This window comes from Polypterus senegalus, chromosome 15 (assembly GCF_016835505.1).
Source record: "Polypterus senegalus isolate Bchr_013 chromosome 15, ASM1683550v1, whole genome shotgun sequence".
In the NCBI taxonomy this organism is placed as follows: domain Eukaryota; kingdom Metazoa; phylum Chordata; class Cladistia; order Polypteriformes; family Polypteridae; genus Polypterus; species Polypterus senegalus.
The window spans coordinates 73580565-73607953 of record NC_053168.1 but is presented as its reverse complement, the minus strand read 5'-3'; the positions used below and the strand labels follow the sequence as shown (position 1 = coordinate 73607953).

Genomic DNA, 27389 nt, shown 5'->3' with positions numbered 1-27389 from the left:
TTTGGGCTCTCTTTCAATGGGCACGGTAGAGAAAAAGCTGGAGGTGAAAGATCTGCAATCATAAAGAGTGAACTCCCACATGAGTTTATTGTAGCAGATAGCTGTGGCTGTGCACCTCTTTCCAGGCCATTAATGGAAAATCTCAACTCTGCACACAAATGTATTAAACTGAAACAAAGCCCTATACAATAGCAATTTTATTGCCATACCAGTCTGTTTACACCATGACATTAACAGGGTGAACCAATGAGCCAGACAAACATACAGGCATGACATTTTAAGGGAGAGATTTAAAATATGCTCTTTTTTTCGCTTTCTCTACATTTTTTTTACTTGACTTTTCAAAACCAAGTAATGAAATTTGTGAGAAATATATTTTATTAATTTGGAAAAAGTGCAAAATATGTCACTTTACTTTCCACAGAAGAAAGAACAAACACAATTTGGTAGTTCAATCTGAAGTTAAAAAAATAGGCATCCTGATGTCTTCAATCATTGCTCTGCCTAACTGCATTTTCTGAGTCCGGACCAAAATGGGTCTGAGCCATTTTAACAGTAATAGACGTAATGCAGAGCTACACAATTGGAAAATCTTTTGTGTTATTGGTTTAGCATTACTGTATATACAAAAGGTCTATATAGCCAAACACAACAAATCAATTCCACCTTGTCAGATATTAAGGAAAATGTTTTGGTTCAGTTTTAAGTGGAATTGTTGGTTTTTAAACGTTTGTGTGAGTTATGATATTGTCAATTAAATACTGTAAAATGACTACATTAACTATGAACAATGTTTGATTTTAAATATTAAGAGCAAGTGAAAGAGTCCATTGAGCCCATCAAGTTTAAAACAATTACTGTTAAATTAACCACTATTAATCCCACATAATCCAATTCAGTGTAACAAGGACCTAAGCAGATCCAAAAGTGGAATATCAGTCCATTATAGTTCATATCCATACTTGCAGGGTCAATTTATAGTTAGTTGTGCCTGTGAATAAAATTTAAAGTTGCCTGTAGAAAAACTCTACACAAACACAGGAAAAATGTAAGTTTTACACAAAACATTCACCGGGCCAAGATTCAAACCCTAGAGACACCAGGGGCCATGTCTCTCAGTAAGGAAGGTGACAGATTCACTCTTGCTCTTCTCATTAGTTGTTCACCAAGTTCTTCTGCCTGTGTCTCAAAGGCCCGAGTGAAAATTGGTGAGAAGAAAGAGCCTCACACCAGTGAAATGAAACCATGCTAAAAAAACGAGTTCTCTTTAAGGACTCTGAAGCTTTGATGAAAACAGAGACCCAGTGTAAAGCAACAGAAATTAAATTATGAAACAATGAGTTACATTGAAATAACAATAAAATAAGAAATGCTGTAAAAATTAAGTATGTGTAAAATGTTCAAGAAAATTAAAACCCTAGCCCTAGACATGAATTTCAATGATATCAAATAAGAAAAAACAAGCAATTTTGCTTTCAAAAATTTCGAAAAAAATGAAAAGAGTAAAGAATAAAAGAGTTAATGAAATGACGATGAGGGAGAGAAGAACATCACACGTTACAGTAAGAAAATAAATTATTTTAATAAGTAGTGACTTGTGAGAAGACTTAATATAATAGTCACATAATTAGTATGGGATGTTATTATAGTCACTTACAACAGCATGAATATTTACAATACAAAGTGTAATATGAACAGGTTAACAGAACATATTGGATAAGAAGGGAAATGCAGGGCACGTGTAAGTCAGTATGTGTGAAGTGTGGCCGTCAGGTAATGTAGTATACCGATGTCTATAATAATTGTCAGAAAATGCTATTTGTTGCATAAATGTTATCGTCAGTGAAAATATTCCCATGTGTAATCCTCAAGTACCTGTACGTTTAACCCGGGTTTCGATGTAGCTCTAAAAAATGTAGTGTGCATTGGTAAAAACAGGGCATGGCAAATAAACTCCAACGTTATTAAACATTTGTCATTGTGACTTGGTGATAGTCATACAATATGCTAAACAAACGGGGAATTGCCTACGCCATAATATAAAGGGAATATCTTGTTTTGAGGTGTCAGTGTTATGGAATCTTCATAGTTTTTCTGTCGTAATGTTTCTTGTTGTCTGGCAGTTTGCCACTGCTCTTCAGAAAGCGTGTGTGTGTGATTGGTTTTTCGTTCACTGTCTAAGTGCAAGACTTACTGCCGCTGATCTTTGGATAATGTTGCTCTGTGGTTTGTCATACGTTGTCTTTGTTGTTCTATGCCTGTGCTGGTTGGTCTGGCGTAGATGTTTCTATTTCTGTGCGTCGGTGAGAGTATGTACTGTAGGCCAGCAAGACTGTTTCTGTTGGTTGCACCTAGGCTGTATGTGCCTTTTCATTTTATCGGGAGGCTTGTGTTGAAGTGAAGAAAAGAGGAGGTGTGAAATGGTACTTTCATAATTCAGTTTCGGTCAGTAACAAAGTATGCATCGAGTAAACAGTCAAATACCACAGTCGTTAATTAGTCACATTGAAGAACTGAAGACTTGAAGATAAGCCTAAGGCTAGAACTCTTCCAGGAACACAGATTCCTTGCTATTGTTATGGAGGGATATAGTAGTTGTGGCAACCATTGTTTATATGGAGTATGGACGGACACAAGCAAAATAATATAAGGACTGATATAGAATAGTACTTCCATATAAACTTCATGTTAGTGATACCACAGGAAATTACTGAATAGAAGGTTCTGCAATGCAATACAAATAATTTTACTCTACAATAATATGCAGTCAATTACATTAACTTATATAATATTTATTATGTACACCAGGTGTCCCCAACTCCAGTCCTGGAGGGCCACAATGGCTTCAGGTTTTCATTCTAACCCTTTTCTTAATTAGTGACCAATTTTTGTTACTAATTTACTTCTTTTGAATTCATTTTAACTGACTTGCTCTTGAAGACTCGGACCCTTTAATTGTTTATTTTTCCTTAATTAATAGCCAAATAATAATGAGATACACAATGAACCAAATCATGACCAGTAAGCTGTGTCCGTCATACAATATCTGAAAATAAAGAAAGATAAGGGTCTCAGGAATGTCGATCTCTCCGGTCCACAAAACATTTTAACTGAGCTCTTAGAAAAAAAAAAAAAATCAACAATTTTAGAAATGTATGCTATTGCACAATGAGAGCAGCAACAAGCCATGAAATTAAAGAATGGGTTTAATTAACGACAAGAATCAGAACCTAATTAAGCAACTGGCTGGAGTGAAATTGATTGAAGTTTGCGTCCCTGACTTAATTGGTCTTAGGTTAGCTTACTCACTTCACATTTCATTTCTGTTTGGGTGCCATTAAAGGAAAGAAATGAAACCATTCAGAGGAACAATGAAGAAATTCAAGGGAAGAAATCTTAAAAAACAAGTCAAATAAAATGAAAAGAAAAGGAGTTAATTAGCAGCAAAAACAGTGCACTAATTAAGAAAAGGGCTAGACTGAAAACCTGCAGCTACTGTGGCCCTCCAGGACCAGAGTTGGGAACCCCTGATGTACACAAAATAAATGTAAATTATAATTAACAGAAAATTGAATCAAGGGAGCAACTTCAATAATATTTTATTTGAAACAAAACACATTTGATCAAATGAAATGAACAAGCGGCACAGATAGACAGGTTGGTATAGAGGAGGCTTGATGCATCTACCATGTCGACCATTACAGATCTAGGTGTGTGAGCTTGTGTGTGTTAATTTATTTCTCTTTCTTATGAAGCGCATGACCTGGTTTGATGTCAGGTAGCTTCACTTATTTGATGTCAGCCATCTTCACTTCTTTGAGGGTTGTGTATGCACAAGTGAGAACCCTTGTGTGTTCCTCCATTTGTGTGTACATCTATTTAAAAAAACTATTCATCTTAAAAACTACTTCTATAAAAATTTTGAAAATCGGTAGGCCAGATCCCATGACTAAACATAGCACACTGCAAAATTTCCAGTTAAATTAAACAATTTCTACAGCATTTCTCGTTCGAGCTAGGTCACACATTTTTTGAATGATATGGGGATCAGCACTGGAAACAAAAGCAATAGACGTGGACCCTGTACAACAAAAACACAATGCAATTTGTTTGAAGAAGAGAGTTAATTTTTTTCTGAAGTTATCACCGTACATACTTTAGGTCTTGGCATTCAGGGCGGACATCTTGGAAACCGTTTGTTGGAAAATGTTCTCTGTTTGTTGGAATACAGTCATCCAGTAGTTCTAAACAACACGAAAAAGCACTTACTTTTCTATTGAAAATTGGTATTTTAAGATGTGAATTTTGATTTTCCACAGTTTCAAACACATATACAGCTACCATGCTAAAGGTATCAATGGCTTCAATGTTTTGAACATCATTTAAAAATAATCTGTACTTAACTCAATAGCAAATTTTCGATCCCTTCACCAAACTTCCATTTTCAAGGAATTAAAAAGAAAAATACTGCAGTGATGAAGTTATTCATGTTTGCAATACAGTGTTAAAAGTGTAAAAATAAATTTCCATATTGTAGAAGGCAACTGTACAAGGACAGTCCAATGTCTGCACTAGTAAAAGTGGAAAAGTCCAGGAGTAATTTACTAACGACTGGTTAATGGCAATAACAAAGTGATCACCACAGAGGGTGAAAATGATTGTGTCTGGTAGCAGTCAAAAATGAAAGATGCAAAAAAAGACTATAGCAGTGCCATTACGTATTGTTGGGAGTATATTGTAGGGCACCCCTTGACAATTGAAAAGTTCTGAAGCAAATGTTTAACAAAGCATTATTAATTTTATTTTTTAAAATTTTTATGTTATTAATGACATTTCTTGTGCCTATATGGTCCATATTGAATTTTTCCTCTGCTAAGGGTGACAGCTGTTTAGATAGTAGAAGGATATGGGAAACCTACTGTCTCCTAAAAGCCATGTTCATATTATATACTAGTATAAGATGCTGCGTTAATGTGGTGGCGGTTAGTGTCAAAGAAAATCGATCTGAGCAGATACAGTAATCCTCCTGAGTTTAGTGCAGCCACAAATTCACCTTACACACCCCAATAATGCTCACTTTTTCATTTTCCATCTTCTATACTCTCTTGCATCCCTCACACAGCCAATCAAAATAAACAAAGTTTCACTCTTTAGGCAAATAAAGCTGCAGTCTTAAAACTGAACTTATAAACCTTATTCAAATATTAAACTTAAAAATGTATAGTAACTGCATAAACAATTGTAATTAATAGTTTATCTGTAAAATATCATTCCACACTATGGTGTAACAGCAGTCAGGGCACGGCACACAGTAGTAACTGAGCAGCTTGGTGAATATTCTGAAAAGAAGCATCTTCAAAAAACCAAGATTTGCATTCTGTGTCAAGGATACTGTCATCTTGTTTGCCGTTTTAATGCAGGGTTGGAGTGTAAATGGATGATTTTTTAAAGTTTTTTTTTTTTTCCATATTTTCTCATATATATTTTCTAAACTACTTTCATTCACTTCTGTGGCATATTTTCTCTTTGTTGAAGAATATGTTAGTGTCTTAACAACACACTATATAGTAAAATGACCATGTATGTTTTATATTCTTTTTTTAATATTACTAAAAGAGTTTACTCCTACTGCAGACTGCACTGGCAGATGTTGCAAACCAATATAAAGTGGAGCAGGTCATGTGAGAATTACAGAAAATAACCGGTTTTTATTCACCTACTTTAAAAAGATGTTGAAACAGTACAAAAAATTTAGACAAGGAATATATCAGCATGTATTTGCTAAAGGAAAAATATGAGAAAGGTTAATTGTACACTGAAATATAGAGAGAATGGCAGAAATTTACTATTTCATTCATTATAGCTTCATCATTTTATACTTATGTTTTGGAATACATGCATAAATAAATACACACCAGTAATTATAAACATTTATGCACATAAAGTATACACAGACATGGCCAGCATGGGGAAGTATTAGATAGCGCTACTGCCTCACAGCTTCAGACCCCGTCTGCATGGAGTTTCCACAACTCCTGCAGGTACTTGGGGTTCCGCGATGATGCCTAACATGTGTGTTAAGTTAACTGGCCTTTTGAAACTGACCTGTGATGAATGCTGGTATATAAAGTATGTGACTCTTTCCTGCAGTGTACTGCCTGCTTCTGTCACGACAGACTCCACTATCCTGGCTATGGACAAAGGATTAAGTCAATCCAGAAATTAAATTAAAACATGCATTTTTCTTCCAGCGCTATCTGTGCAGGATAATTCTTCCTCTTATGGGTGCATCAATTAGACTTTTTCTGAGGGATTGGTACATTTGTTCTTTAACTTACATGGTGTTGTGTGGCATCCCCATTTATGCTTGATGTTTCTCTTAATGTTATCCATTTTGTTTTGCAAGTTTTATTTGTTAAATTAATTGCATAATGCACATACCTTCTCCTACATGCATGCATTTAGTGCTGAGTGCATTTTTCTTCCATACTTTTATCAATGATCTTTTGTACTGTATATAAATGATTGATTAAAAAATCAATGAAAGTACTATCAAAAAATCAAAATAATAAAAAGTTCCACTACTGATAAGAAATGAATTCTAGTTAAGCAGTTGGATTGAAACAATAACCGGCAGCCACTGTGTCACTCAAGAACCGAACTTAAGGACCACTCTCGTAGGACAATCCTGAGATACACATTGCGCACATTAAAAACTCTCAACCTCTCAACACAATAAAAGGCTTTGCTTAGAATGAATAACATTCTCTTGCTTATTCTATGTAGTAATAAACCTTAAAAAGTTACTCTTCAGGTATTGCGATTGGGTTATGGCATGCAAAAAAATAACATTTTTAGTAATTAACATCCATATAAATAAATGAATCGCAAACAGATCTACTATACCTTGATATTCAGAAGAATTGCCCTCTTTTTCTATATTGGTAGCAAGGTCTGTCACCTCTTCTTTGTCTTGTAATTGTGTCTCAGCCAAAAGTTGAGTCAGTATATTCAAGTCAATCTTCAGGTGATGGTGGCAAGTTGAGCTTTCATTATCTATATTGAGAAAGGAAGAAGTATAAATCATTGTGTATGAAACATGGATCCATCACCTTGAAATGGAGACCAAAAGACGAATTTTAGGTTTAGCTAAGGTTACGGTCACTATGGGTAATGCCAAAAGGGCAACTTAGTAATTTTAACCCTAAACCCCAGAACTCGTGGAGCTCTCTAAGATGTCATCCAAGATTTAAAGTTTGGGAGTGAGTGACAGACAGACAGACAGACAGACAGACAGACAGACAGACAGACAGACAGACAGACAGACAGACAGACAGAGGGGAATTTCCAAGGGGAAATTCACCATATGATGATGAGGGTATTGAGGAAGTGAAGTGATTGTGAGTGCAGGATTCAGTAGGCTTGTAAATTTGATGCTCTGCATGTCATCATGTCACCATACTGTATGTCATCTAATTTTTTAAATACTCCTACAGTAAATTACTAGCAAAACCATCTGGGCAAGCCTTATTGTTTTCCTTCAGTTATTTATTCTCCTATTATCAACATTTTGAAATATCTTTATCTAAAGGTTCACTCCAATTTATTTCAGTTAAGGCACAACAGGTGTATTTTGAAATCACATTTACTATTTTGAACTTGAAAGAGAAACTTGTAAATAACTCATGAAAGAATAAAGTTACGTTAAAACCAAGCACACCATTGTTTTTCTTGTGAAATTCTCAATAAGTTTGATGTGTCACATGACCCTCTTCCTATTGAAAAACCAAAAGTTGGATCCAAAATGGCCGACTTCCAAATGGCCACCATGGTCACCACCCATCTTGAAAAGTTTCCCCCCTCACATATACTAATGTGCCACAAACAGGAAGTTAATATCACCAACCATTCCCATTTTATTAAGGTGTATCCATATAAATGGCCCACCCTGTATATTTCAACCATTAAGTACCCTCAGTAAATCTGACTTATTTCTGGAGTTTCATGCAGTGTCAAGTCTCCCGCTTGTTGGCATTTTAATACACTGATATATGTGAAACATCCTTTCCTTCTTGTATTGTAATAATTATTGGGTTCAGATTATATCATTAATATCACATTTTCATCTAAACTATCTTTTGACATTATGATAAACATATTTCTTGCCTCTTGATTCAGAGACGAAAGTTGGCTATCCTAGTGTCATACCATTATCTTTACGGATTTCCATTTGAACCCATGTATCCTCCTGTATATTGCTACTCTTGCATCATTCTAAACAGGCTTGTCTGTTCTAAATAAATTATGTCAGTTCTAATTATATTCATACCCTTCTAGAGGATTTAGTCAGTTGTCTGTCATTACTATGATATCATGTTTTTGCAGCTGGTGAAGCTGACATGACTTGTCTCTTTTAAATATTATTTCACAAATAAGAAGAATAAAACAAACATTGGGTCTCATATGTAAGTTGTTTTAAGAGACATTTTTATATATTAAAATACCAATGAAATAATCCTTGAGATATGCCCATTGTAGCCTCTAGCTCTGCACCTGCGTCTACCATGGATTGAACCATCACATACTTGTAGTTTGACCTAAGTAGCACCTTGGTTTAAAACAGCTTAAAATTAAAAAAAAAAAAATTATAAAATTTTATAAGCCTTTCCTGTTAGCTTTACTCAAGGGTTCCATGCTATCTGTGTTATAGTTTAGTGGATATAAAACTGGACTATAAACAAAAAGGACATTGATTCAGTTCCTCCCTCAGGATTTCAGTAAAGTGATTTAACCTGTCTGTGTTCCAACGCTATAAAGTAAATAAACAGTAAACACTGTATATCTGTGTTTTTAAAGCAGCTTAGAATGATGTTTGCTGTTGAATGTCTTTAGCTTTTTATATGAGTATCTCACGATTCAATACAATCCATTTTAGGTTTCTCACTACTTTAGTCTTGTACCTTTACCTTATGAATGCAGCTCATCTTACTACTAACTGTCTCTGCCTCACGGCCACACATCAGAATGCACCAGAAAGCTTCAAATCCACAATACCTGTTGGTCAATCAGTGCATTAATATGCGCACACATAATCGGGTGTGAGAATAAAGCAACACAGACACCATAAAGATTTGGGGCAGCCATCCGTATATTGTTTTCCTGGCTGCAAAAGTTGAATTTTAGTAGCACAATGTGCATTGAACAAAGTCCAAAACAAAGATGGAGGCTTTAAAGGTCTGTAAAGGAAGTGACTTCAAAAGGGCCGGAATCGAAAGTGATCGGAACCTTGTAGGATTTCCCGGGAAAGGTCTGTAGGGAACTGAGAAAGACAGTCAGCGCACTACCCTGCCCCCTGGTCGGATGTTTTATTACAATTACTCAGGCCCTTTAGCTGCCTCCTACTGGAACGTGTGTGAGACGGGTTAAGGTGAATAACCTGATAAAGGCAAAAACCCGGTTTCTTAATAATCTGTATTTACATGTGGCACTTGTGTAATCTTCTGGAGTTCTCCTTTGTCAGAACGTTACAATTTCATTAAACTGCATAACAAAGATTTAAGCGTCATTATCATCCACTGTTAATCAGAAAATAAGCATGATATCTGTGATCATTTTCTTGTGTTTAATAAATGTGTTTAGCCCTGCAAAGGACATGGTATGCATGCTTCATGCCTTACATCCAGTGCTGTTGGAATAAAAACAATGCAGGTATTTTTACTTCAGTAAGTTTTGCGTTAGGTTACCTGTTACTTTAAAAAGTAATCTGACCATGTTACTTTTAATGTGTTACCCTACTGCTCTCGCGGTTGTGTTGCTGAGCTTAGCACTAAACATTTAATTAATTAACATAAATCAAGCAATTTCTGAAATATTGTGTCAAGTTATTTCTGCCAGGAGTAGGAATAATGCAATAACCATAACATGCGCCTCTGAAAATGTACAGGGTGAGTCAAAATTATGTTAACATTTGAATGGCGGAAACAATTTATTCACAAAACATACTTCATATGTGCAAGATGATTTGTAGGAATGTCTCAATCTGTTCGCTATCATGTTCAACACACAAAAACCAACGAGCAACAGTATCTTTTAAAGCCTGGACACACATTTCTTGGGGAGTAGATGATACCACAGTCCGTATTCTGCCCTTCAGGTCATTAATATCACGAATATCACAGGGTGTCAAATCAGGGGAGTGTGGAGGCCATGGCAATAGTCCACAACAACCTATCCATCGACCTGGAAAGGTGAGGTTGAGATAATAATAATCTATTAGTGTTAATATAATTTTTGACTCACCCTGTATTTTGTGGCGGCACGGTGGCCTTGCAGTTAAGAAACCCGGGTTTGCTTCCCAGGTCCTCCCTGTGTGGGTTTCCTCCGGGTACTCCAGTTTCCTCCCACAGTCCAAAAACATGCAGGTTGGGTGTATTGGCGATTCTTAATTGTCCTTAGTGTGTGCTTGGTGTGTGTGTATGTATGTGTCCTGCGGGGGGCTGACACCCTGCCTGGGGTTTGCTTCCTGCCTTGTGCCCTGTGTTGGCTGGGATTGGCTCCAGCAGACCCCCGTGGCCCTGTAGTTAGGATATAGCGGGTTGGATAATGGATGAATGGATGCATTTTGTGGATGCTTCTACCTAAGACTACTGAAAGTATATGCAAAGCAAATACATGCGCAGTTGAATAGAGTGCAACAGACAATCGCAGACAAAAAAATTCTTAATAGTAACCCGGTTATGTTGCTATCCAAACTTTTATTATTATTATTCAAGGAATCTACCTCTGTTAATCAGCTTTCAATGAGGCCAATAGCCCCCTTTCTCTAATTGGAATAAAGGTTTCCATTGCATTTTACTAATCAGGTTTCTGTAATTAATCCATTTATTTATGCGCACGTAAATGTGCTAAATGTCGTTATCAAAAGCATGTTCATCCTGAAGTAGCTCATTTTCTGCTTGTTTAAGTGCTATAATCAGTAACTTTTAAGGGAAAACGATGAAGGAGGCTGGTTTTCAGTTCAAAAGCTGAATCTTGTTTGTGCATGCTTCATCTTTGTGCACAAGAAGATCTTCTCAAAATGGTACATTTAATTAATTCTTTGCAAAACATATGATTGGATATCTTACATTTGGATTAAATTATACAAGTAAAATGACATTTTTTCTTGAACGTTTGCTATTGTTCAGAATGGGTTCCCATTCAAGGCCATTGAATCAGCAATTTTGCTGTCTCTTTGGAAACTTTTTCTTGGCCATTACTGTATGCAGTGTGGAATGAACAATAGATTCAAAAATGATATTTATGTGGTGTCACTCGTGTGCGCATGGAAGACAGCTTAAGAGCTCAGGTGGTCGTCAGTACCTGCTGAACTAAACGATGGCTTTGTGGTCTAATGCCTCTACTTTACCTTCCTCTGTGAAATGGAACACTGACAGCCACTCCAATGCTGACATCACTTCCGTTGTCCAACCCCTTGGACCCGCACCTTCATGCTGAGTGACTATATAACCCAGGGGCCAGCCATCTTGTTCTCAGTTCTGTTCTGAATTTGTGCCTGGAAAGATGTTTCTGCAAATTATTGTTTACTGCGCACACAGAGAGACAGAGTCAGCCCCACGCAGACAATAGCTGAGGGCTGGATTCAAGCTGAGGATGCTAGATTGGTGATGTACAGTAGCACCACTAACCACTTCACCGTCATTCATTTTCTTATACCACTAAATTTTTTGCAGTAATTTTCAGCAAGTTCTGAAACCTGTTGGTGTAACATTTTGAAATATATGAGAGTGCTCGAGAGTCAAGTCAGAAAAATACTATGTGTCTGAGTTTTTGAACAAAATTATTTTGAGAAAAATACATATGAATGAAAAAATCATAGGTATCTTGCTTTAGAAAATAAGAGAGCTCAATATTGTAAAGAACAGCCAGGTGGAACCGGCTTCCTGACTAGGTTATGAAATACCACAAAATAGGTGGATGGGGTAATATCTATCAGAACTACACGCTCACCTAGGTTATCAGGTGGCAGCATCCCGTGAATTCCAGTGGAGCAACTCTGGTATTAGAGCCCCAATGCACAAACCTGTAGGATGCCTTGTTTGCTGACCTGTAGGATGCCTTGTTTGCTGACCTCTAGGATGCCTTGTTTGCTGCCCCGGGGGGTGCTGCTTAGAATAAGTGTCCCTATCGAGAGTGGTGTCCACTTGAACCAGAAGCACATTCTCAGTGGGAAATCACACTTCTGGAAGTGCTCCCCTGTCTGGCATAAAAGGAGCTACACCTCTTCATTCAGGGGGTCGGTCAGAGTCGGTGGACAAAGACTAAGCAGTGCAAACAAATGAAATAAGAGGAAGAAGAAAAGAAGCAAAGAAAAAAGGAAAAGGAAATAAATTATATATATTGGGCTGTACAGTCCTGATTGCAAGAGAAGCATATGGCAAGTATTTGTGTAAAATAAACAGCCTGGAACTGATGTGAGTGAAGTTTGGGGCTCAGGTACACCCCCTGGTGGACATGATATTCTGTAAGAACTAGTTTAGACTCATTTCATTAAGCAGTATTAATACAAAGTAATGTGACTTCACCTTTATCTTTAAAGCTAAGTAGCTCCATGGATTGTGTGCTGATTTCTCCTTTGTTTTCAGAACTCTCAGTCAATAGTTTATCTGTTAGCTGGCTCAAAGTGATGACATCCACCTTTCGTTCTGAAATCTCCGTTTCATCTCCTAGGGAACAGAAAAAATATTGATCATGGTACAAAAATGCACATTGAATAAAAATGTAATTTATGTTATGTTTGGTAATAAGAAAAATATGCAAGTTGTTCAGAATTCAGTTATATCATAGAAATGTTATGAAGGTAATTCATACTGGGTGGTATGGTGTCCCACCTGGTAAGAGTCTGTGTGAAGCTTTTACCTACCAGTTTTGATATTCTTGAATACTTGCTTTCTGTCCAAATGCCAGAGATGTGCAATTACAGACTGTGGTCATTGTGCCACCATGCTACTTACATTGCTATCAAATGATGGTAATTGTGCATTGTCAGTAGGTATGGAGTATTAATTGAGTATGCTGTTCCTTCCAGTATCATTGTGTTGCATTTTCATATATTAAACCTGCCTCCTTTCTAGTAGAGAAGCTAACATTACAAAGCACATTTTGTATTGGGGCACACAATTTTAGGCACTAGCTTTAATAAATGTATTGTCAGTGAATGGCTTTGTAGCTTTTCCTATCATTTTGCTTACTACAAAGCTTGCTATAACCACTGCTTGAGGGCACATTTATGCACAATCCTACACTTGCATGCATCAGACACAGTTAGAGTTGCCTATCAATCTAGAAGAATATCTTTGAGCTTTAAGAGGAGAGTGGAGTCCCAAAAGAAATCTACACAAACATGATGATAATGTACAGAACAAGCATCATTAATTAAACTCAGATCCAGACAAATCAGTACAATCACTGTCAACCCATCAAACATACATACTGTAGACCCTCTTACAGTGCTCACAATCACATTATTTTTCCTTACAAACAAAAAATGACAGAAGATTTCAATGTGGTTTGCTAAAAAAAAAGCTGCCAATGAATGATGTGCCATCTGTGGGCTGCATTTGAGTTAGGCTGTCTAGTGTTGTTGAGGTCTCCATTTCAATCTACAGCACTTTAAAATATTTACTTCATGGTACTTAAATAGACTGGCTCAACATCTACAGTTGATTGTCATCTTAATCACAGGGCTGCTAAGATAACATCCCACTTCTCATAATGTTGTAATGGAATAAGCAGGTTTAGAAAAACAATAATGTACAGATAGATGCAACTAACATTAGTACATTAATCAAAATCTATAACCTATCGGTGGAAATGCTTAAGTGGAACACATTGCTTCTTTATTATTTTAAAGAGAAAAAAGTCCCTCAAGAATTTGACATTCTCCAAATATTTTGATGTAATTATTCCTGCTGTGTGCTTTTTATTTATTATGGGTTTAGGTCGGTTCCTGTCTTGTTCCCAGTGCTGCTGACAGAAGCTCTGATCCTGTGATTTTTAACTGGCCAGAGGGTATCGAGGGTGGAAGGATGGTTGATTTGTTGTAAGAGAGTGAACTGAATTTGTAACTTTAAAATAAGTGTCAGGTAGCTGATAAATTCAGTCAGTGGTTTACATGGTTTTTGACTTTATTTCATATCCAAGTCATTTTTGTAGTCAAATATTTCTCAAAAGATAAATATAAATGACAACCTTACAGAGGTACACCAGTATGAGTGATTTTGCCTTATGATGCATTGACATCCCATTTGGAATAGACTCGTAGCTTGGGTCAGATTCTACTGGGAAAGACTTTGCCATCTTGTGACCTTGAATTGTAAAAAGCAGTTTTGAAAAATAAATGGATTCATACATAATACAGCAATTACACCACAGGGTTGTACATTACAGTACATACTCACAGTTATTTTAATAAATATATACAACAAAGGTTCTCCTCTGTTAATTTCCAATAAGACTTTCTTTTTTAAAATTATGTTTCATTAAAACCACTCTGAGGCAACATGGAATAGTGTTCATTGCATTTTCTTTCTTCTTGCCCTCATATATACATCTCTTATATGTATTCATATTTTCACAGACCCCAATCTACCATATACACTATTGTAAAGAGCAATAACAGCGAAGTCAACGACAGAAACAGCATTTGATACTGTACATGAGCTCCACCTGTATTTATAGGCTCATTAACTCTTTTAGGGCTAATGTCGACTTTTATCAACAGCAGGGGTCGAGGTTGGATGTTGACTTTAGGGTAGAGGGTAATAATCAGCTGTAGACATTGACAAGACTCACCATCATGTTACGGGTAGACCCTCTTTACTTGGAGGACTGTTAGACTCATTGACTTGACATCGAATCCCTGTGTGTATGTGTGTGTGAGGAGCGTAGAGTAAACAACGTCTAGAATGGCATTGACGTCGGACAAAAGAGCAAAGCGAATGTGCAAAGCAAAATACTCTATAGGCATTGTTAATTTTTTTTTTGCTTTTTGCATATTATTGCTGAATCAGATTAACTTATCAAACTTCGGATTTTGATGCAAGTGTTCGGGAAATCAAAAATAAAAGGCAGGTAGCTTATTCCTATTCAGAAAGTGTCTTTCAGCCATGTTACTGCTGATCTTAGAAAGCTAATGTTTAATGTTAAATGCATTCAGTTTTTGCTTTGTATGCTTTTTAGAAAACTGAGTTTTTTGGGGAAAATATTCAGATTTGTGAGAAAATGAAAAAATAATTAGCCCTGAAAGAGTTAATCTCATGTGTGAAGAGTGCATGTGCTAATCAACATGAAACATATCTCCACTCTCCAAGGGCACCATTAATGAGCACAACAACCTTATCTCGAAATGTCTGTCTTCTTTACCTACAAAAATCTCATCTTACAATGCTACTGTATCTACCATTTACTTTTTGACTGGGGAAGCCAAAACAACTCAATTAAAAAAAACAATATCTGAGGAATTAATATGCAGGAGCAAGGAGAGAGCTATCCATCCATCCATTATCCTAACTACAGGGTCACGGGGGTCTGCTGGAGCCAATCCCAGCCAACACAGGGTGCAAGGCAGGAAACAAATCCCGGGCAGGGTGCCAGCCCACCACAGAGGAGAGAGCTAGGAAATCAATAATGACGTAAATTGTTATAATTTAAAATAATTTATTTCCTTTTTTTCCACAATGCCATTTTGTGTTTTTTTTTTATCTCCACCATTTTGTGATTAATTTTTATTTTCTCACAACAGTGTTGTTTATGGAAGCACATCTGTTTACTAGATCACATCATCCGATGTGGAGCTGCATTTCACATCATTGTGCCGCCCCTATGTAAGATGGAGGCAGGCATGGCCCTGACTATTCTTTTCCCCAAAAAGGATAATGCAGATGGTAAATATCACCAAAGATCTTTTGTTCTCATTTGATTAGGTGGTTTTCTATCCCACTCCGTGGTGAAACTGACAATGTAAAAGCCAAGGTACAATCCCATAACAAATTCTTATGCTAGTGAGGAGTATTTTATGATGGTCACCAGGAGAAAAACAATCTAGAAGTCTAAACTGGGAGAACAATGAATATCGCAACCAAAGCCAAAACAAGAGATAAGAATCATAGCCAAAAACTAAGCATACGTCTAAGCCAGAAACAACTAATGAAAACAAGCTTTAGAATTGTCAAAAGGATGTTTTAAAAATAGTTTTGACATCCACAAATTCGATTGAGAAAATGGCATGAAAGATAACCGTTTAACTTGTCGCATCATTACAAGGAGGTCACAATGTCCTTAACAATGTGGTTCACTGTCCTAATGACAGGAGACACACTGTAAACCAAAATAGCAGTGAAAATGATTTAAAAATATATTAAAACAAAGTTTAATTTAAAAAGAAAATCAGCTGCAGAATCAGATTCCTGGCATAGAAAAAAAACAACACAAACGTGCAAAAACACGATTTGTGCAAATTGAAATCTCAACATTTTTTTTTTTTTTGTAACTCAAGAGGCACACTATGGACACCACCCGGTTCTCAAAGTCTAATAATACAAGCATGCCATAGACACTGAGGAGCATTGTTTTGGTAACTAAATCGCCTAGTTCACCATAAGAGCTATGTTGGCAAATAGCAACCTCATATATTGGCTGTTTAGCCTAAGGCTGTTTCACGGATTAGATCATTAAAACAAGCTGTTTTTTAATTAACAGACATCTGTACAGCAAGGAATCAGGACAATAGCTTACTGATTTTATTTGGCTCGACTTACTGTTTAAAGTCATATATTAAATATCTGTTAGGACATCAGTCAGATCAGGGTGTTTGACCAGATAAATAACCCTGTTTTTTAAATTACAGTCGGGGTGAATATGTTTATCATGTAATGTTACTTTAGTAATATCTTTATGCCTCAGGGCTAATTAATCCAGCTACTGCATTCATCTCATTGTCAGCTCAGGAAAGTCTATAAATGGCATCTTTCATCACTATATAAGGTATTGTGGCCCAAAGTATTCTGGCATGTAGCAGGATGGCAGCTCATTTTCTTTTTCTTTCAGCTCAGTGTGCAGCCTGTGGTTTTATGAGCCCATATTTCCAGTACTGGCTTGCATATTTTTCTCAAATTATTTTTTTTTTTTGGAATGCACAAAAACGTTTTAAAGCAATTTAGATTCTTTTTCCTAGTTTCTGTGGTGGCACTGTATTGCATTGTAACATACGATGGCCCTATTTTTAAATATCTTTCAACCAAATGAAATTTGTTTTTATTTGCCTTTGGAACACACCTTTAAAATTAGAATATGGAGCCCTACTGCAGTGCAGTAGGAATTTGGATTTAAATCCACTCTGCATTTAAAAGTTTTACATATTTTGCTTGATATTTCTTTTTTCATTGCTATATTAATAACTAGCTGAAATTTCCAGAACTGCTCAATTATATTTGTTAAGGAGTTATGGTAATAAAATGTTTGTCATTGCTGACCATCCCATACATCATCTACAACACCTCACTTTGGATTTCTCTGCTCTCATGAGTCAAGAATTTGTCCTTTGCGGATATAATTACATTCCATAATTGTTGTAGGTTCTTACTGGGTTGGTACCATGAACTTTACTTCTTTCTGTTACCTGCTTTACTGCTCTTTCATACAGTAAATACAAGTAGGTGATTTCTCCCGCATTAATAAAATGGGATGTTTTGCTGAATATTTGAATCAGCAAACACAAGCTGGACTTGTTCTTTGTGTTATTCCCTCTACTGAACCCCAATTTATGAAACTTTTGAAACTCCATAAACTCAGTATGTTAAGGTGAGTTAACTGTAATATACAGTACATGCCAAATTTCTCCTCAACCGCTTTGGAATAATGCAGGGTTTTTATGGCGCTGGCCCTTCTATTATGACTCTCCAATGAAATTCTTGCAAATTAATAAAGCCCACAGTTTAAATTGCATCACCAATAATACAAATACAATTTTTCGTGAAAGAAGACATAGCTGTTTTTGAATGATGCACATTTTTTGTGTTGGTCCCTCATCACACCACCCCACTGTCATTTCCATTGGATCATCATCACGGAATGTAGCCTTCACTGTAAATAGGGCCAAACCTAAACAATATGCCAAATTCATTACTATTGGCTGAACCGGGGTGGCACGATAATGCAGTTTTGGTTTTATAAGAAACATTATGATCGCATCTCTTGATGGAACTTTTAAAAGTCTAGGTTTTTTTTTAGGTTGTATCAACAGTAATCTACTTGCTATATATAAAATCCTAAGCCTAAAAGTGCAAAGATTTTGTGCAACGATTTTATGTGACGTTTTTTACGTTACATTTTTTATGACGCTTTAAATCAGGCTTATTTTAAAATCTACATATACAGTATATGTTTGGTATCATTCTTTACAGAATTTATCGAACTTTAATGTGATGTTGATAGATTTTCAGATTCTTACTCCATTTTTAAATTATAAACTAAAAAATATCAAGAACTCACCTCCTGCGAGACAAGACTTTGTGCCAAGAGATTTAACCATGCCTGGGGCCGGAAATAAAAGACAAAGAGTAGGACAGCTACTGTACAGGCTTTTAAATTTACGAAGCACCACAGTCACGTGGCATGGCAGTAGCAGCAAGCCAGCAACTGATTGAGCAAAGAGGAGGTAAAAATATATTTGTTTCCAATTGCATCAACGTTTAAGAGGGGCTTTTAGAGGAGCGACCGTGTCTCCTTCAGGTGCGTTCAGCCCCTCTCTTCACAACGTGAGCGGCAGAGATGTAAAGTAGCTGGTGCGTAGCGCAGGCCGGGTTTGTCAAGCAGTGGGCAAACCCCCTAGTACGCATGTAAAATTTCATGAACTATGACATTTTATTGCTCCCTCTCTCCAATTACAACCACCCTCCCTGATTTCATTTTTTGAAACACTGGATTTAGCCTGGATTTTAAGTTGACTCAGCTTTGTTACACATGAAAAAATGTATTACAATCGACTCCCTTTCCATTACAAACCCATTTCCTGATGAATTTTTTGAAACGCCATACAGCGTATCTTTTAACTAGGATGAAAGGCAACCTTCATGCAAAATTACATAAATTACATACATGATTGACAAAAAAACAGACAAGACACAATCTGATGGTAAGAGGTGTCCTTAGTATGTAAAGCGGATAAATAATATTAAATAGTATTGGAAAATTCTAAAGACAGAAAGAGGGTATTATGATTTTACTTTTATAGATTATTGTACAGCGTGCATGGCTTATTAGTGTGATTAGTAAAGATAACGAGACTAAAAATGAAACGACTATCAGGGGCTCTTGGCAATACAAGAAGCAAGATTTTGTAATATATATTTTAATTCAAATAGGCTGCATGTGTTTATTTATTTCATTCTTTATTGCTTTCATTCTCTTAACCAGCAGTTTGTTGCACTTTGTCTTCCTAAAGAAGAGGTAGTTTTAATTAAAAACTAGTAGATAATTTCATTGTTGGAGTGGATAGACTCGCTTATTTCCATTACATAGCATATCCAGAACTCCTATTCTGTGTGACAACTGTCCTTGCCCTATTAGAGCCCTTCTTCATACCTTCTTGATCTCAAAGAACTGAAAGTTGCAATTCTTGTACCTGTTTTCTGAACTTCCTGGGTTAACTTGGCTCCTGGGGAAATCCATTTTTCCTTCTGGGGTGCATATGATGCTACAGACTTCTGGTTACTCCCTGCAAACACAACAGAACAGTCTGTGAGACATTTACATTTCTGGCTATGGACTGTAACTGTATTTATAAATGTATATAAATGGAAGGTGGAGTGACATAAGTGCTTGAGCACCAGCATTGAAAGTTGGTAATGTGACACCCCATGTAGTGGGATTGGAATCATCAGCCTACACTCTAGGTGTCTAGTATGTGGGACCAAGCGTGACCAGGATGATGGTGTAAGACAGGGAGACACGGACACAAAAAGGGTTGGGTTTTTTGTAAAATAAAGTGAGGTTTTATTTACAGGTGCACTTAAAGAAAAATCAAAAATAATGTCCTGTGGAATCTATATATTAAATACACAGTCCAATACCGCAAAGGATACACAAAAACTAATTAACTGGAGCCCAGAAATGACTATATACAGTATTTACAGTGCTTCCTGAAAGTCCCAAATGGAAAAGAATACTGCACACAAACTAGTGAAATCCATATATATACTGTATATACACAAAAGCAAAATGTGAAGCTGTCTTCCTCCACAGTGATCCAAGTCAGGAAGCTGCTCCTCCAAACAGTGTATAATACAGGATTCACCCAAAAATATTCAAATATACAGAAAAAATTGTATATACAAATAAACAGTGCTCCAATAACCACAACCCAATAAATACCTCCACCAAAGTTAATCGAGAGATATTTATATATACATTAAAAAATATTTACAAAAACAAAGCACAAACCGTAATGCCTAGTATTTCAAAATGCTGTTCTGCCGGGTACCTTTCTCTAAGAAGATCTAGTCCGAAAAAACCCCTCTAGTGGCCATGATTCCCTTTTGTATTCGGCGCCCCTACACTGACCAATTAAACGCCGTACGTCATCCCTCCCGGGGTACGCGATGACGTGAACGCGTTTGCGAAAAGCGGCGTCTACTAGCCCACATAATTACTATAAAAAGTCGAGCAGCCGGCTTTTCAGACGCGGACTGCGCTTCTGCCTTTAGTGAATGTAAGCACTTTCCATTTTTTTCCTCCTTCCCCTGAGCAACAGCCCAGACAACTACGAACTCGGGATCTCTATGCTAGGCCGCGGTAAACTAATATTAAGGCGCTTCGCACTTTCTTTTGCACTTTTTAGTGTTAATGAGGTCACGGGAAATGTGTGCAGGAGTGGAGGACCGACAATGCCATCCCGGCCGGGCAATGGCAAGGCCATCTCTCCAGTCTACATGAGACCCACCGCGCCACTCCCCAAAAGGCACTAATATGGTCAGTGAAATCGTCTGTCTACACTATATAAAAGAAAAAGGCAAGTTTCCTTTCTTTATACCTTTTTGGCCTTTTTATCCCAAACAAATGCCTCTCTCTTAACACGGTGGAGGACACTTAACTAATTTTATGTAATTACTGGTAATGCCAGTAAGGCACATTACCACAGGTAACTGTTAAAGAGGCTCATATGTACCTTCTAGTACATTTAGGAGTTTCATCGCACTCATGCTCATTGTAATGGAGTGGTTACAATAGTATAACAAATAGAACTGTACCATTGACTGTTTCATAATGTATTTTCACAGAAAAGTATGTTTCTTGGAAAGGGGACAATGATTAACTTTTCTGTCTCAGTGATCCTTTGTTAGAATCCAGGGCCTTGCTGCTGTCTGTGCAGAGTTTGCACGTTCTTCCCCTGTTTGAGTAGCTTTACAGTTTATCTTCCACATTTGAAATGTTATACGTTCATTGGTGACTCTAAATTAAACCTTTGTGGATATCACTGTGAGTATTGCCCCCCTGCTAAACTGCCATGCTATCCTGTTCGTGTTCCTGCCTTGTGCATCATGATGTTAGGGCTAAGCTTTGCTCCATCACTCTGAAGTGGATTAAGCAGGTTTGAGAGTCTTACACTTTTAAGGGCAGCATGGTGATGCAGAGGTTAATGCCACTGCCTCAAGGACCCTGTGTTCAAATCCCATACCTGATTATACTCTGTGAGTACTTTGTATGTGTCTAAGTTTTATTCCAGGTGCTCTGGTTTTTGTTCCACATCACCAGAACAGTTGATTTTAGGTTTTCTGCCATCTTTAAGTTGGTCCCAGTGTAGGTGTGTGTCCTGTGATGGAATATCCAGAGCTGTTTCCTGCCTGATTTCATGATGCTACTGGGATAGGCTCCTACTGCCTGTGAGCCCAAATTAGATAAGGAAGGATTAAAAATGCTTGCAGGTACACTGCCATGAAAAATATGCCTCTTCATTAATTTCATTCACAAATATTGGTAGGTTTTGAAGCATGGACTGCTCAGTTCAGGTCCTTCCACAGCATCTTTGTAGGCTTTAGGCCTGGATTTTGACTAGACCAGTTCAAAACATTTATTTTTTCTTTTGTTAAGCTGTTTTGATGCAGAGTTGCTTTAATGCTGTGGATCATTATTTTGCTGCCAGACCCAACCACATCCCCACCCACAATTACAGCAGCCCAGGTGAGCAGAAAGCTGAAAAGACTTTGTGCCAGCAAAGCAGCGGGTCCAGATGGTGTATCGCCACAATTGCTGAAGGCCTGTGAGTTGGAACTGGGAGTCCTCTACAGCGCATCTTCAACCTGAGCCTGGAACAGGGGAGAGTCCCAAGGCTTTGGAAAACATCTTGTATCACTCCTGTCCCAAAGGTATCACGTCCTAGTGAGCTGAATGACTTCCGGCCTGTTGCTCTGACGTCACATCTGATGAAGACCATGGAGCGGCTGCTGCTTCACCACCTGAGGCCACAGGTCCGCCATGCCCTCGACCCTCTGCAGTTTGCATACCAGGAGAAGGTGGGAGCAGAGGATGCCATCATCTATACTGTATGCTTCACCGATCCCTCTCCCACCTGGACAGAGGCAGTGGTGCTTTAAGAATTATGTTTTTGGACTTCTCTAGCGCCTTCAACACCATCCAACCTCTGCTCCTTAGAGACAAGCTGACTGAGATGGGAGTAGACTCACACCTGGTGGCATGGATTGTGGACTATCTTACAGACAGACCTCAATATGTGCGTCTTGGGAACTGCAGGTCTGACATTGTGTGCAGCAATACAGGGGCGCCGCAGGGGACTGTACTTTCTCAGGTCCTGTTCAATCTATATACATCAGACTTCCAATATGACTCGGAGTCCTGCCACGTGCAAATGTTCGCTGATGACACTGCTATTGTGGGCTGCATTAGGAGTGGGCAGGAGGAGGAGTACAGAAAGTTAATCAAAGACTTTGTTAAATGGTGCGACTCAAACCATTTACACCTTAACACCAGCAAGACCAAGGAGCTGGTGGTGGATTTTAGGAGGCCCAGGCCCCTCATGGACCCTATGATCATAGAGGTGACTGTGTGCAGAGGGTGCAGACCTTTAAATATCTGGGAGTGCAGCTGGATGACAAATTGGACTGGACTGCCAATACTGATGCTCTATATAAGAAAGGTCAGAGCAGACTATACTTTCTGAGAAGGTTGGCATCCTTCAACATCTGCAGTAAGATGCTGCAAATGTTCTACCAGACGGTTGTGGCGAGTGCCCTCTTCTACGCGGTGGTGTGCTGGGGTGGCAGCATAAAGATGAAAGACGCCTCACGCCTGGACAAACTTGTTAAGAAGGCAGGCTCTATTGTAGGATTAAAGTTGGACAGTTTAACATCTGTGGCAGAGCGACGGGCATTAAGCAAACTCCTGTCAATCATGAAGAATCCACTGCATCCACTTAACAGTGTCATCTCCAGGCAGAGGAGTAGCTTCAGTGACAGACTTTTGTCACTGTCCTGTTCCACTGACAGACTGAGGAGATCGTTCCTCCCCCACACTATGCGACTCTTCAATTCCACCCGGGGGAGTAAATGCTAACATTAATTTTATTTAAATTTTTTTCATTTTTATTACTATTTAATTTAATATTGTTTCTTTGTATCAGTATACTGCTGCTGGATTATGTGAATTTCCCCTTGGGATTAATAAAGTGTCTATCTATCTATCTATCTACTATACTTCAGTTTCAGGATCCTGCTTAAGAATGTTCTGATACGGCAGAGTTGTTTCATCGAAAATCATCCAGATCCTGTTGTGGGAAAACATTCCCACACCATTACACTACCACCACCATTTTTGGCTGTTGGCATTATATTTTTTTGAATTTCTCCCTGGAGATAAGTACAATTAATCTAATCTAATCAATGTGAATCACCATGTTTGCTTCATGCCAGATATAATAGGACCCACGTTTTCCTAAAACTTCCATTTTTGTTTTATTTGTCTATAGAACATCCTTTGAAAAGGCTACACGACCATTCAGGTGGCAAATAAGAGAACACAATTTGTTCTCCTTAATTAACAGTGGTTCATGCCTTCCTACTAAAGAAGCTCATTTTTTCATAGTGTCTTTGTAATTGTAGAGTTATGAACACTGACATTTGTTGAGGTAGGAGAAGCCTGCAGTTTCTTGAATATTTACAAGATCCTTTGTGACTTACTGGATGATTTAACTCTGCATACTTGGATTAATTTGGGCAGGCCGGCCAGTCTTGGGGAGATTAACTACCGTTCCAATTGTTTTGTATTTGAAGATTATGTCTACCACTGTGGTGCGTTGGAGTTTTAGTCTTAGCAATAGTTTTGTAACCTTTTCCAAGTTCCTAGATGTCTGGTTTCTTTCAGAATTTCATTTGATTGTGGCATTATGTGCTTATTGAATCTTTGAGCTGGCAACTTTGGTTCAGCATCTATGTATACGGAGGCACTTGTGAGGCCCTATGCTCCTCCTGAACCACTCAAATCTGCTGGTTTGTGACATCTGGTCATGACACCTCTCCTCTGCAAAGCATCAAATCTCAATTCAGACTCTACGTGTGTAGCTCCTAGCTGGTGGAATGAGCAGCCCACCTCCATGGGAACTCCTGACTCCCTCAATGTCTTTAAAAAGTGTGCAGAGACTCTCTTATTCAGTGAATTTCTGTTTAACTGATAATGGCATGAATTGGTTCTTGTAACTAAGAAAGTGCAACTAAATTGCATTTTGTTTTGAGCTCCTCACTTGTGATGATCAGTTTTGTAACCTTGTCCTGTAACACTTATTCATGAACAGTTGACGTTTACTCAAATACATTGAATTCTGTTGTAGGTTGCTTTAAATAAAAGTATATAGAAAATGATAGTACTCTGATAGTAAGGTTCCCAATAATTCAGGATTAAATTGAACAGAGATGGTTGAAATCATGTCTTGTTGTATTCATCTACCTATCTCTATCGTTGATTTTAATTGGGTTAATATAATTAGGGAAAATTACGTTATCACACACAACCATTTGGTGTTTGTTACATAAATTAAATAATTACATTTAAATGTGTTATGTTTCAATCAGATGCTCTTTATTTAATAAGTTTTTTTTTGTTGAAAACTTTAAAATATAAAGTGTAAGCAACTTACAGTAACAAAGAAAATAGGAAAGGGAGGCAAGCACTTCTTCACAGCAAAGTATACACAGTATATATATATATATATATATATATATATATATATATATATATATATATCAGTAATCCTCGCTATATCGCGCTTTGACTTTCAGGTTCTGGTGTTCTGCTCTATCCTGTACATGCTTCCTCAGTTGGTTTGCCCAGTTAATTTCATACAAGGGACGCTATTGGCGGATGACTGAGAAGCTAACCAATCAGAGCACGCAGTTAAGTTATCCTGACTGAGAAGCTAACCATTCAGAGCACGCAGTTAAGTTCCTGCCTGCTGAATGCAGTGTTAACCAGGAAGTCTCGTCTCGCTCATTCAGCATCAACGTGTTTCGCTGTGTAAAGAGTTGTGCTCTTTTGTGTTTATCTTTGTGCATAGTCAAGCCCTTCATTATGGCTCCAAATCGATCTGCTACTGCTTCAGGGGCCGTGCCAAGCGCAAACGGAAGATGTTAACGATTGCCGAAAAGGTAAACGTTTTGGATTTGTTGAAGGCTACGATTCTTTTTATTTAAAAAGTAGGAAAGGAATATAAGATCTACGGCCGCAGTGTCCTTTTAACCAGGGTGCAAAACAAGTTGTAAGTGGATGTAATAAGGCAGTAGTCTGGATGGAATCTGCTTTAGGGATTTGGATTGAAGACTGCCAGAAGAACAACAACGGCAGTGCTACACAATCGCCTGAAGTGGCTCCTTTAAGGGCTGTAACGCTCTCCTTTGTTGTGCAGTAAAATAAAACTCATTGTTATCGGACAAGTCATCGTGTCATTGTTGGTGAGTAACCATAATTAATTTTCTACTTACAGTACTTAGTACATGTATGCGTACATTTAGTGTCACTGTACACACACATTTACTGTATACTATTTTTGTTGCATTGTACGTATTTATTGCTGGTGGCATGTCTATCGTAATGGCTGTAACGTGATATCGGAGACACTCAATATCTTTAAAATAATATTTAGGTTTTACTTATATACATAATTTCAATGAATCTTACCTAATATCTAAGAGAATACAAAGGGATTATGCTATATAACTCTGCGGGGAATATTTATAAACAGTGTGGGAGAGTTTATAAGGGCTTAAAATATATAAAAACTAGCAAAATACCCGCGCTTCGCAGCGGAGAAGTAGTGTGTTAAAGAAGCAATGAAAAAGAAAAGGAAACATTTTGAAAATAACGTAACATGATTGTCAATGTAATTGTTTTGTCACTGTTGTGAGTGATGAGTGTTGTTGTCATATATATATATATATATATTTACACATAAACATATATATATATACATATCTATACATATACACATATATATATACATATATATATCTACATATATAAACATACATATACACACACACATAAATACATACACACACAAATACATATATATATATACATACACACACACATATATAAACATATATATACATATACATACATATCTACATATATACACACACAGCTATTTCGTATCAGTGCAATACGCTGCTTGTTAAAACGGATGACTCCCGCTCTTACGTGCAAGTCTGCGTGGATATTATGAACTATCGTATTTGTTCAAGTTCTATTTAAATTTTAAATAGAAGGAATTTTTATTTAGTCGACAGAAATATCTTTGGTAGGAATGGTAAAAACAGACAGGAATATTATTCGTGAATAAATCAACTCAAACCTTAAACAACTTATAATATTTTGCTCTCCATAAAAATATATCCTGTCTAAATTATACAAGTTAGAAATAAAGTAAACGTTAAAAGAACAAACATTCACATTTCTTTACTCTTATGTAATTTTATATAAAAATAAACTTAGATTTTAAATATCCCAAAAGATTTTGCTCTCCATAAAAATATATCCTGTCAAAATGATACAAATTCAAATATGAACATGCTGCATAACAAAACCTAGAAATATAAATGAAATGTGTTCTTTTCAGCAATAACAAATCAAATCATTCAGTTTTCTTTGCTCATATGTCATTTTAGAGCTGGACGCCTGGCATCTTTTTTTGGCCACAGGTTCGTTTATGTTTGGTGTGAGGTTCTGTGTTGTGGAGATTCTCAGGATGGATTGCAGGTGCTCATCAGTGAGGCGACTCCTGTGTGCTGTTTTGTTAGTCTTTATCACTGAGAAGAGCTTCTCACACA

The 27389-nt window shown here is 37.3% G+C and overlaps 1 protein-coding gene across 3 annotated transcripts in view; it reads right to left on the bottom strand.

Moving 5' to 3' along the window:
• Positions 1 to 27389, bottom strand: part of LOC120515667 (trichohyalin-like) — a 974785-nt gene that overhangs the window by 204772 nt on the left and 742624 nt on the right. For 2 of the 3 annotated variants that reach the window (XM_039736884.1, XM_039736885.1), the window contains exons 15-17: positions 19682 to 19774; positions 12585 to 12725; positions 6907 to 7056 (exon numbers count right to left, since the gene is read on the bottom strand). In XM_039736884.1, coding sequence (XP_039592818.1) covers positions 6907 to 7056; positions 12585 to 12725; positions 19682 to 19774 — 384 coding nt within the window. The remainder of the gene's footprint in view (positions 1 to 6906; positions 7057 to 12584; positions 12726 to 19681; positions 19775 to 27389) is intronic. The other variant, XM_039736886.1, reaches the window with a different exon arrangement.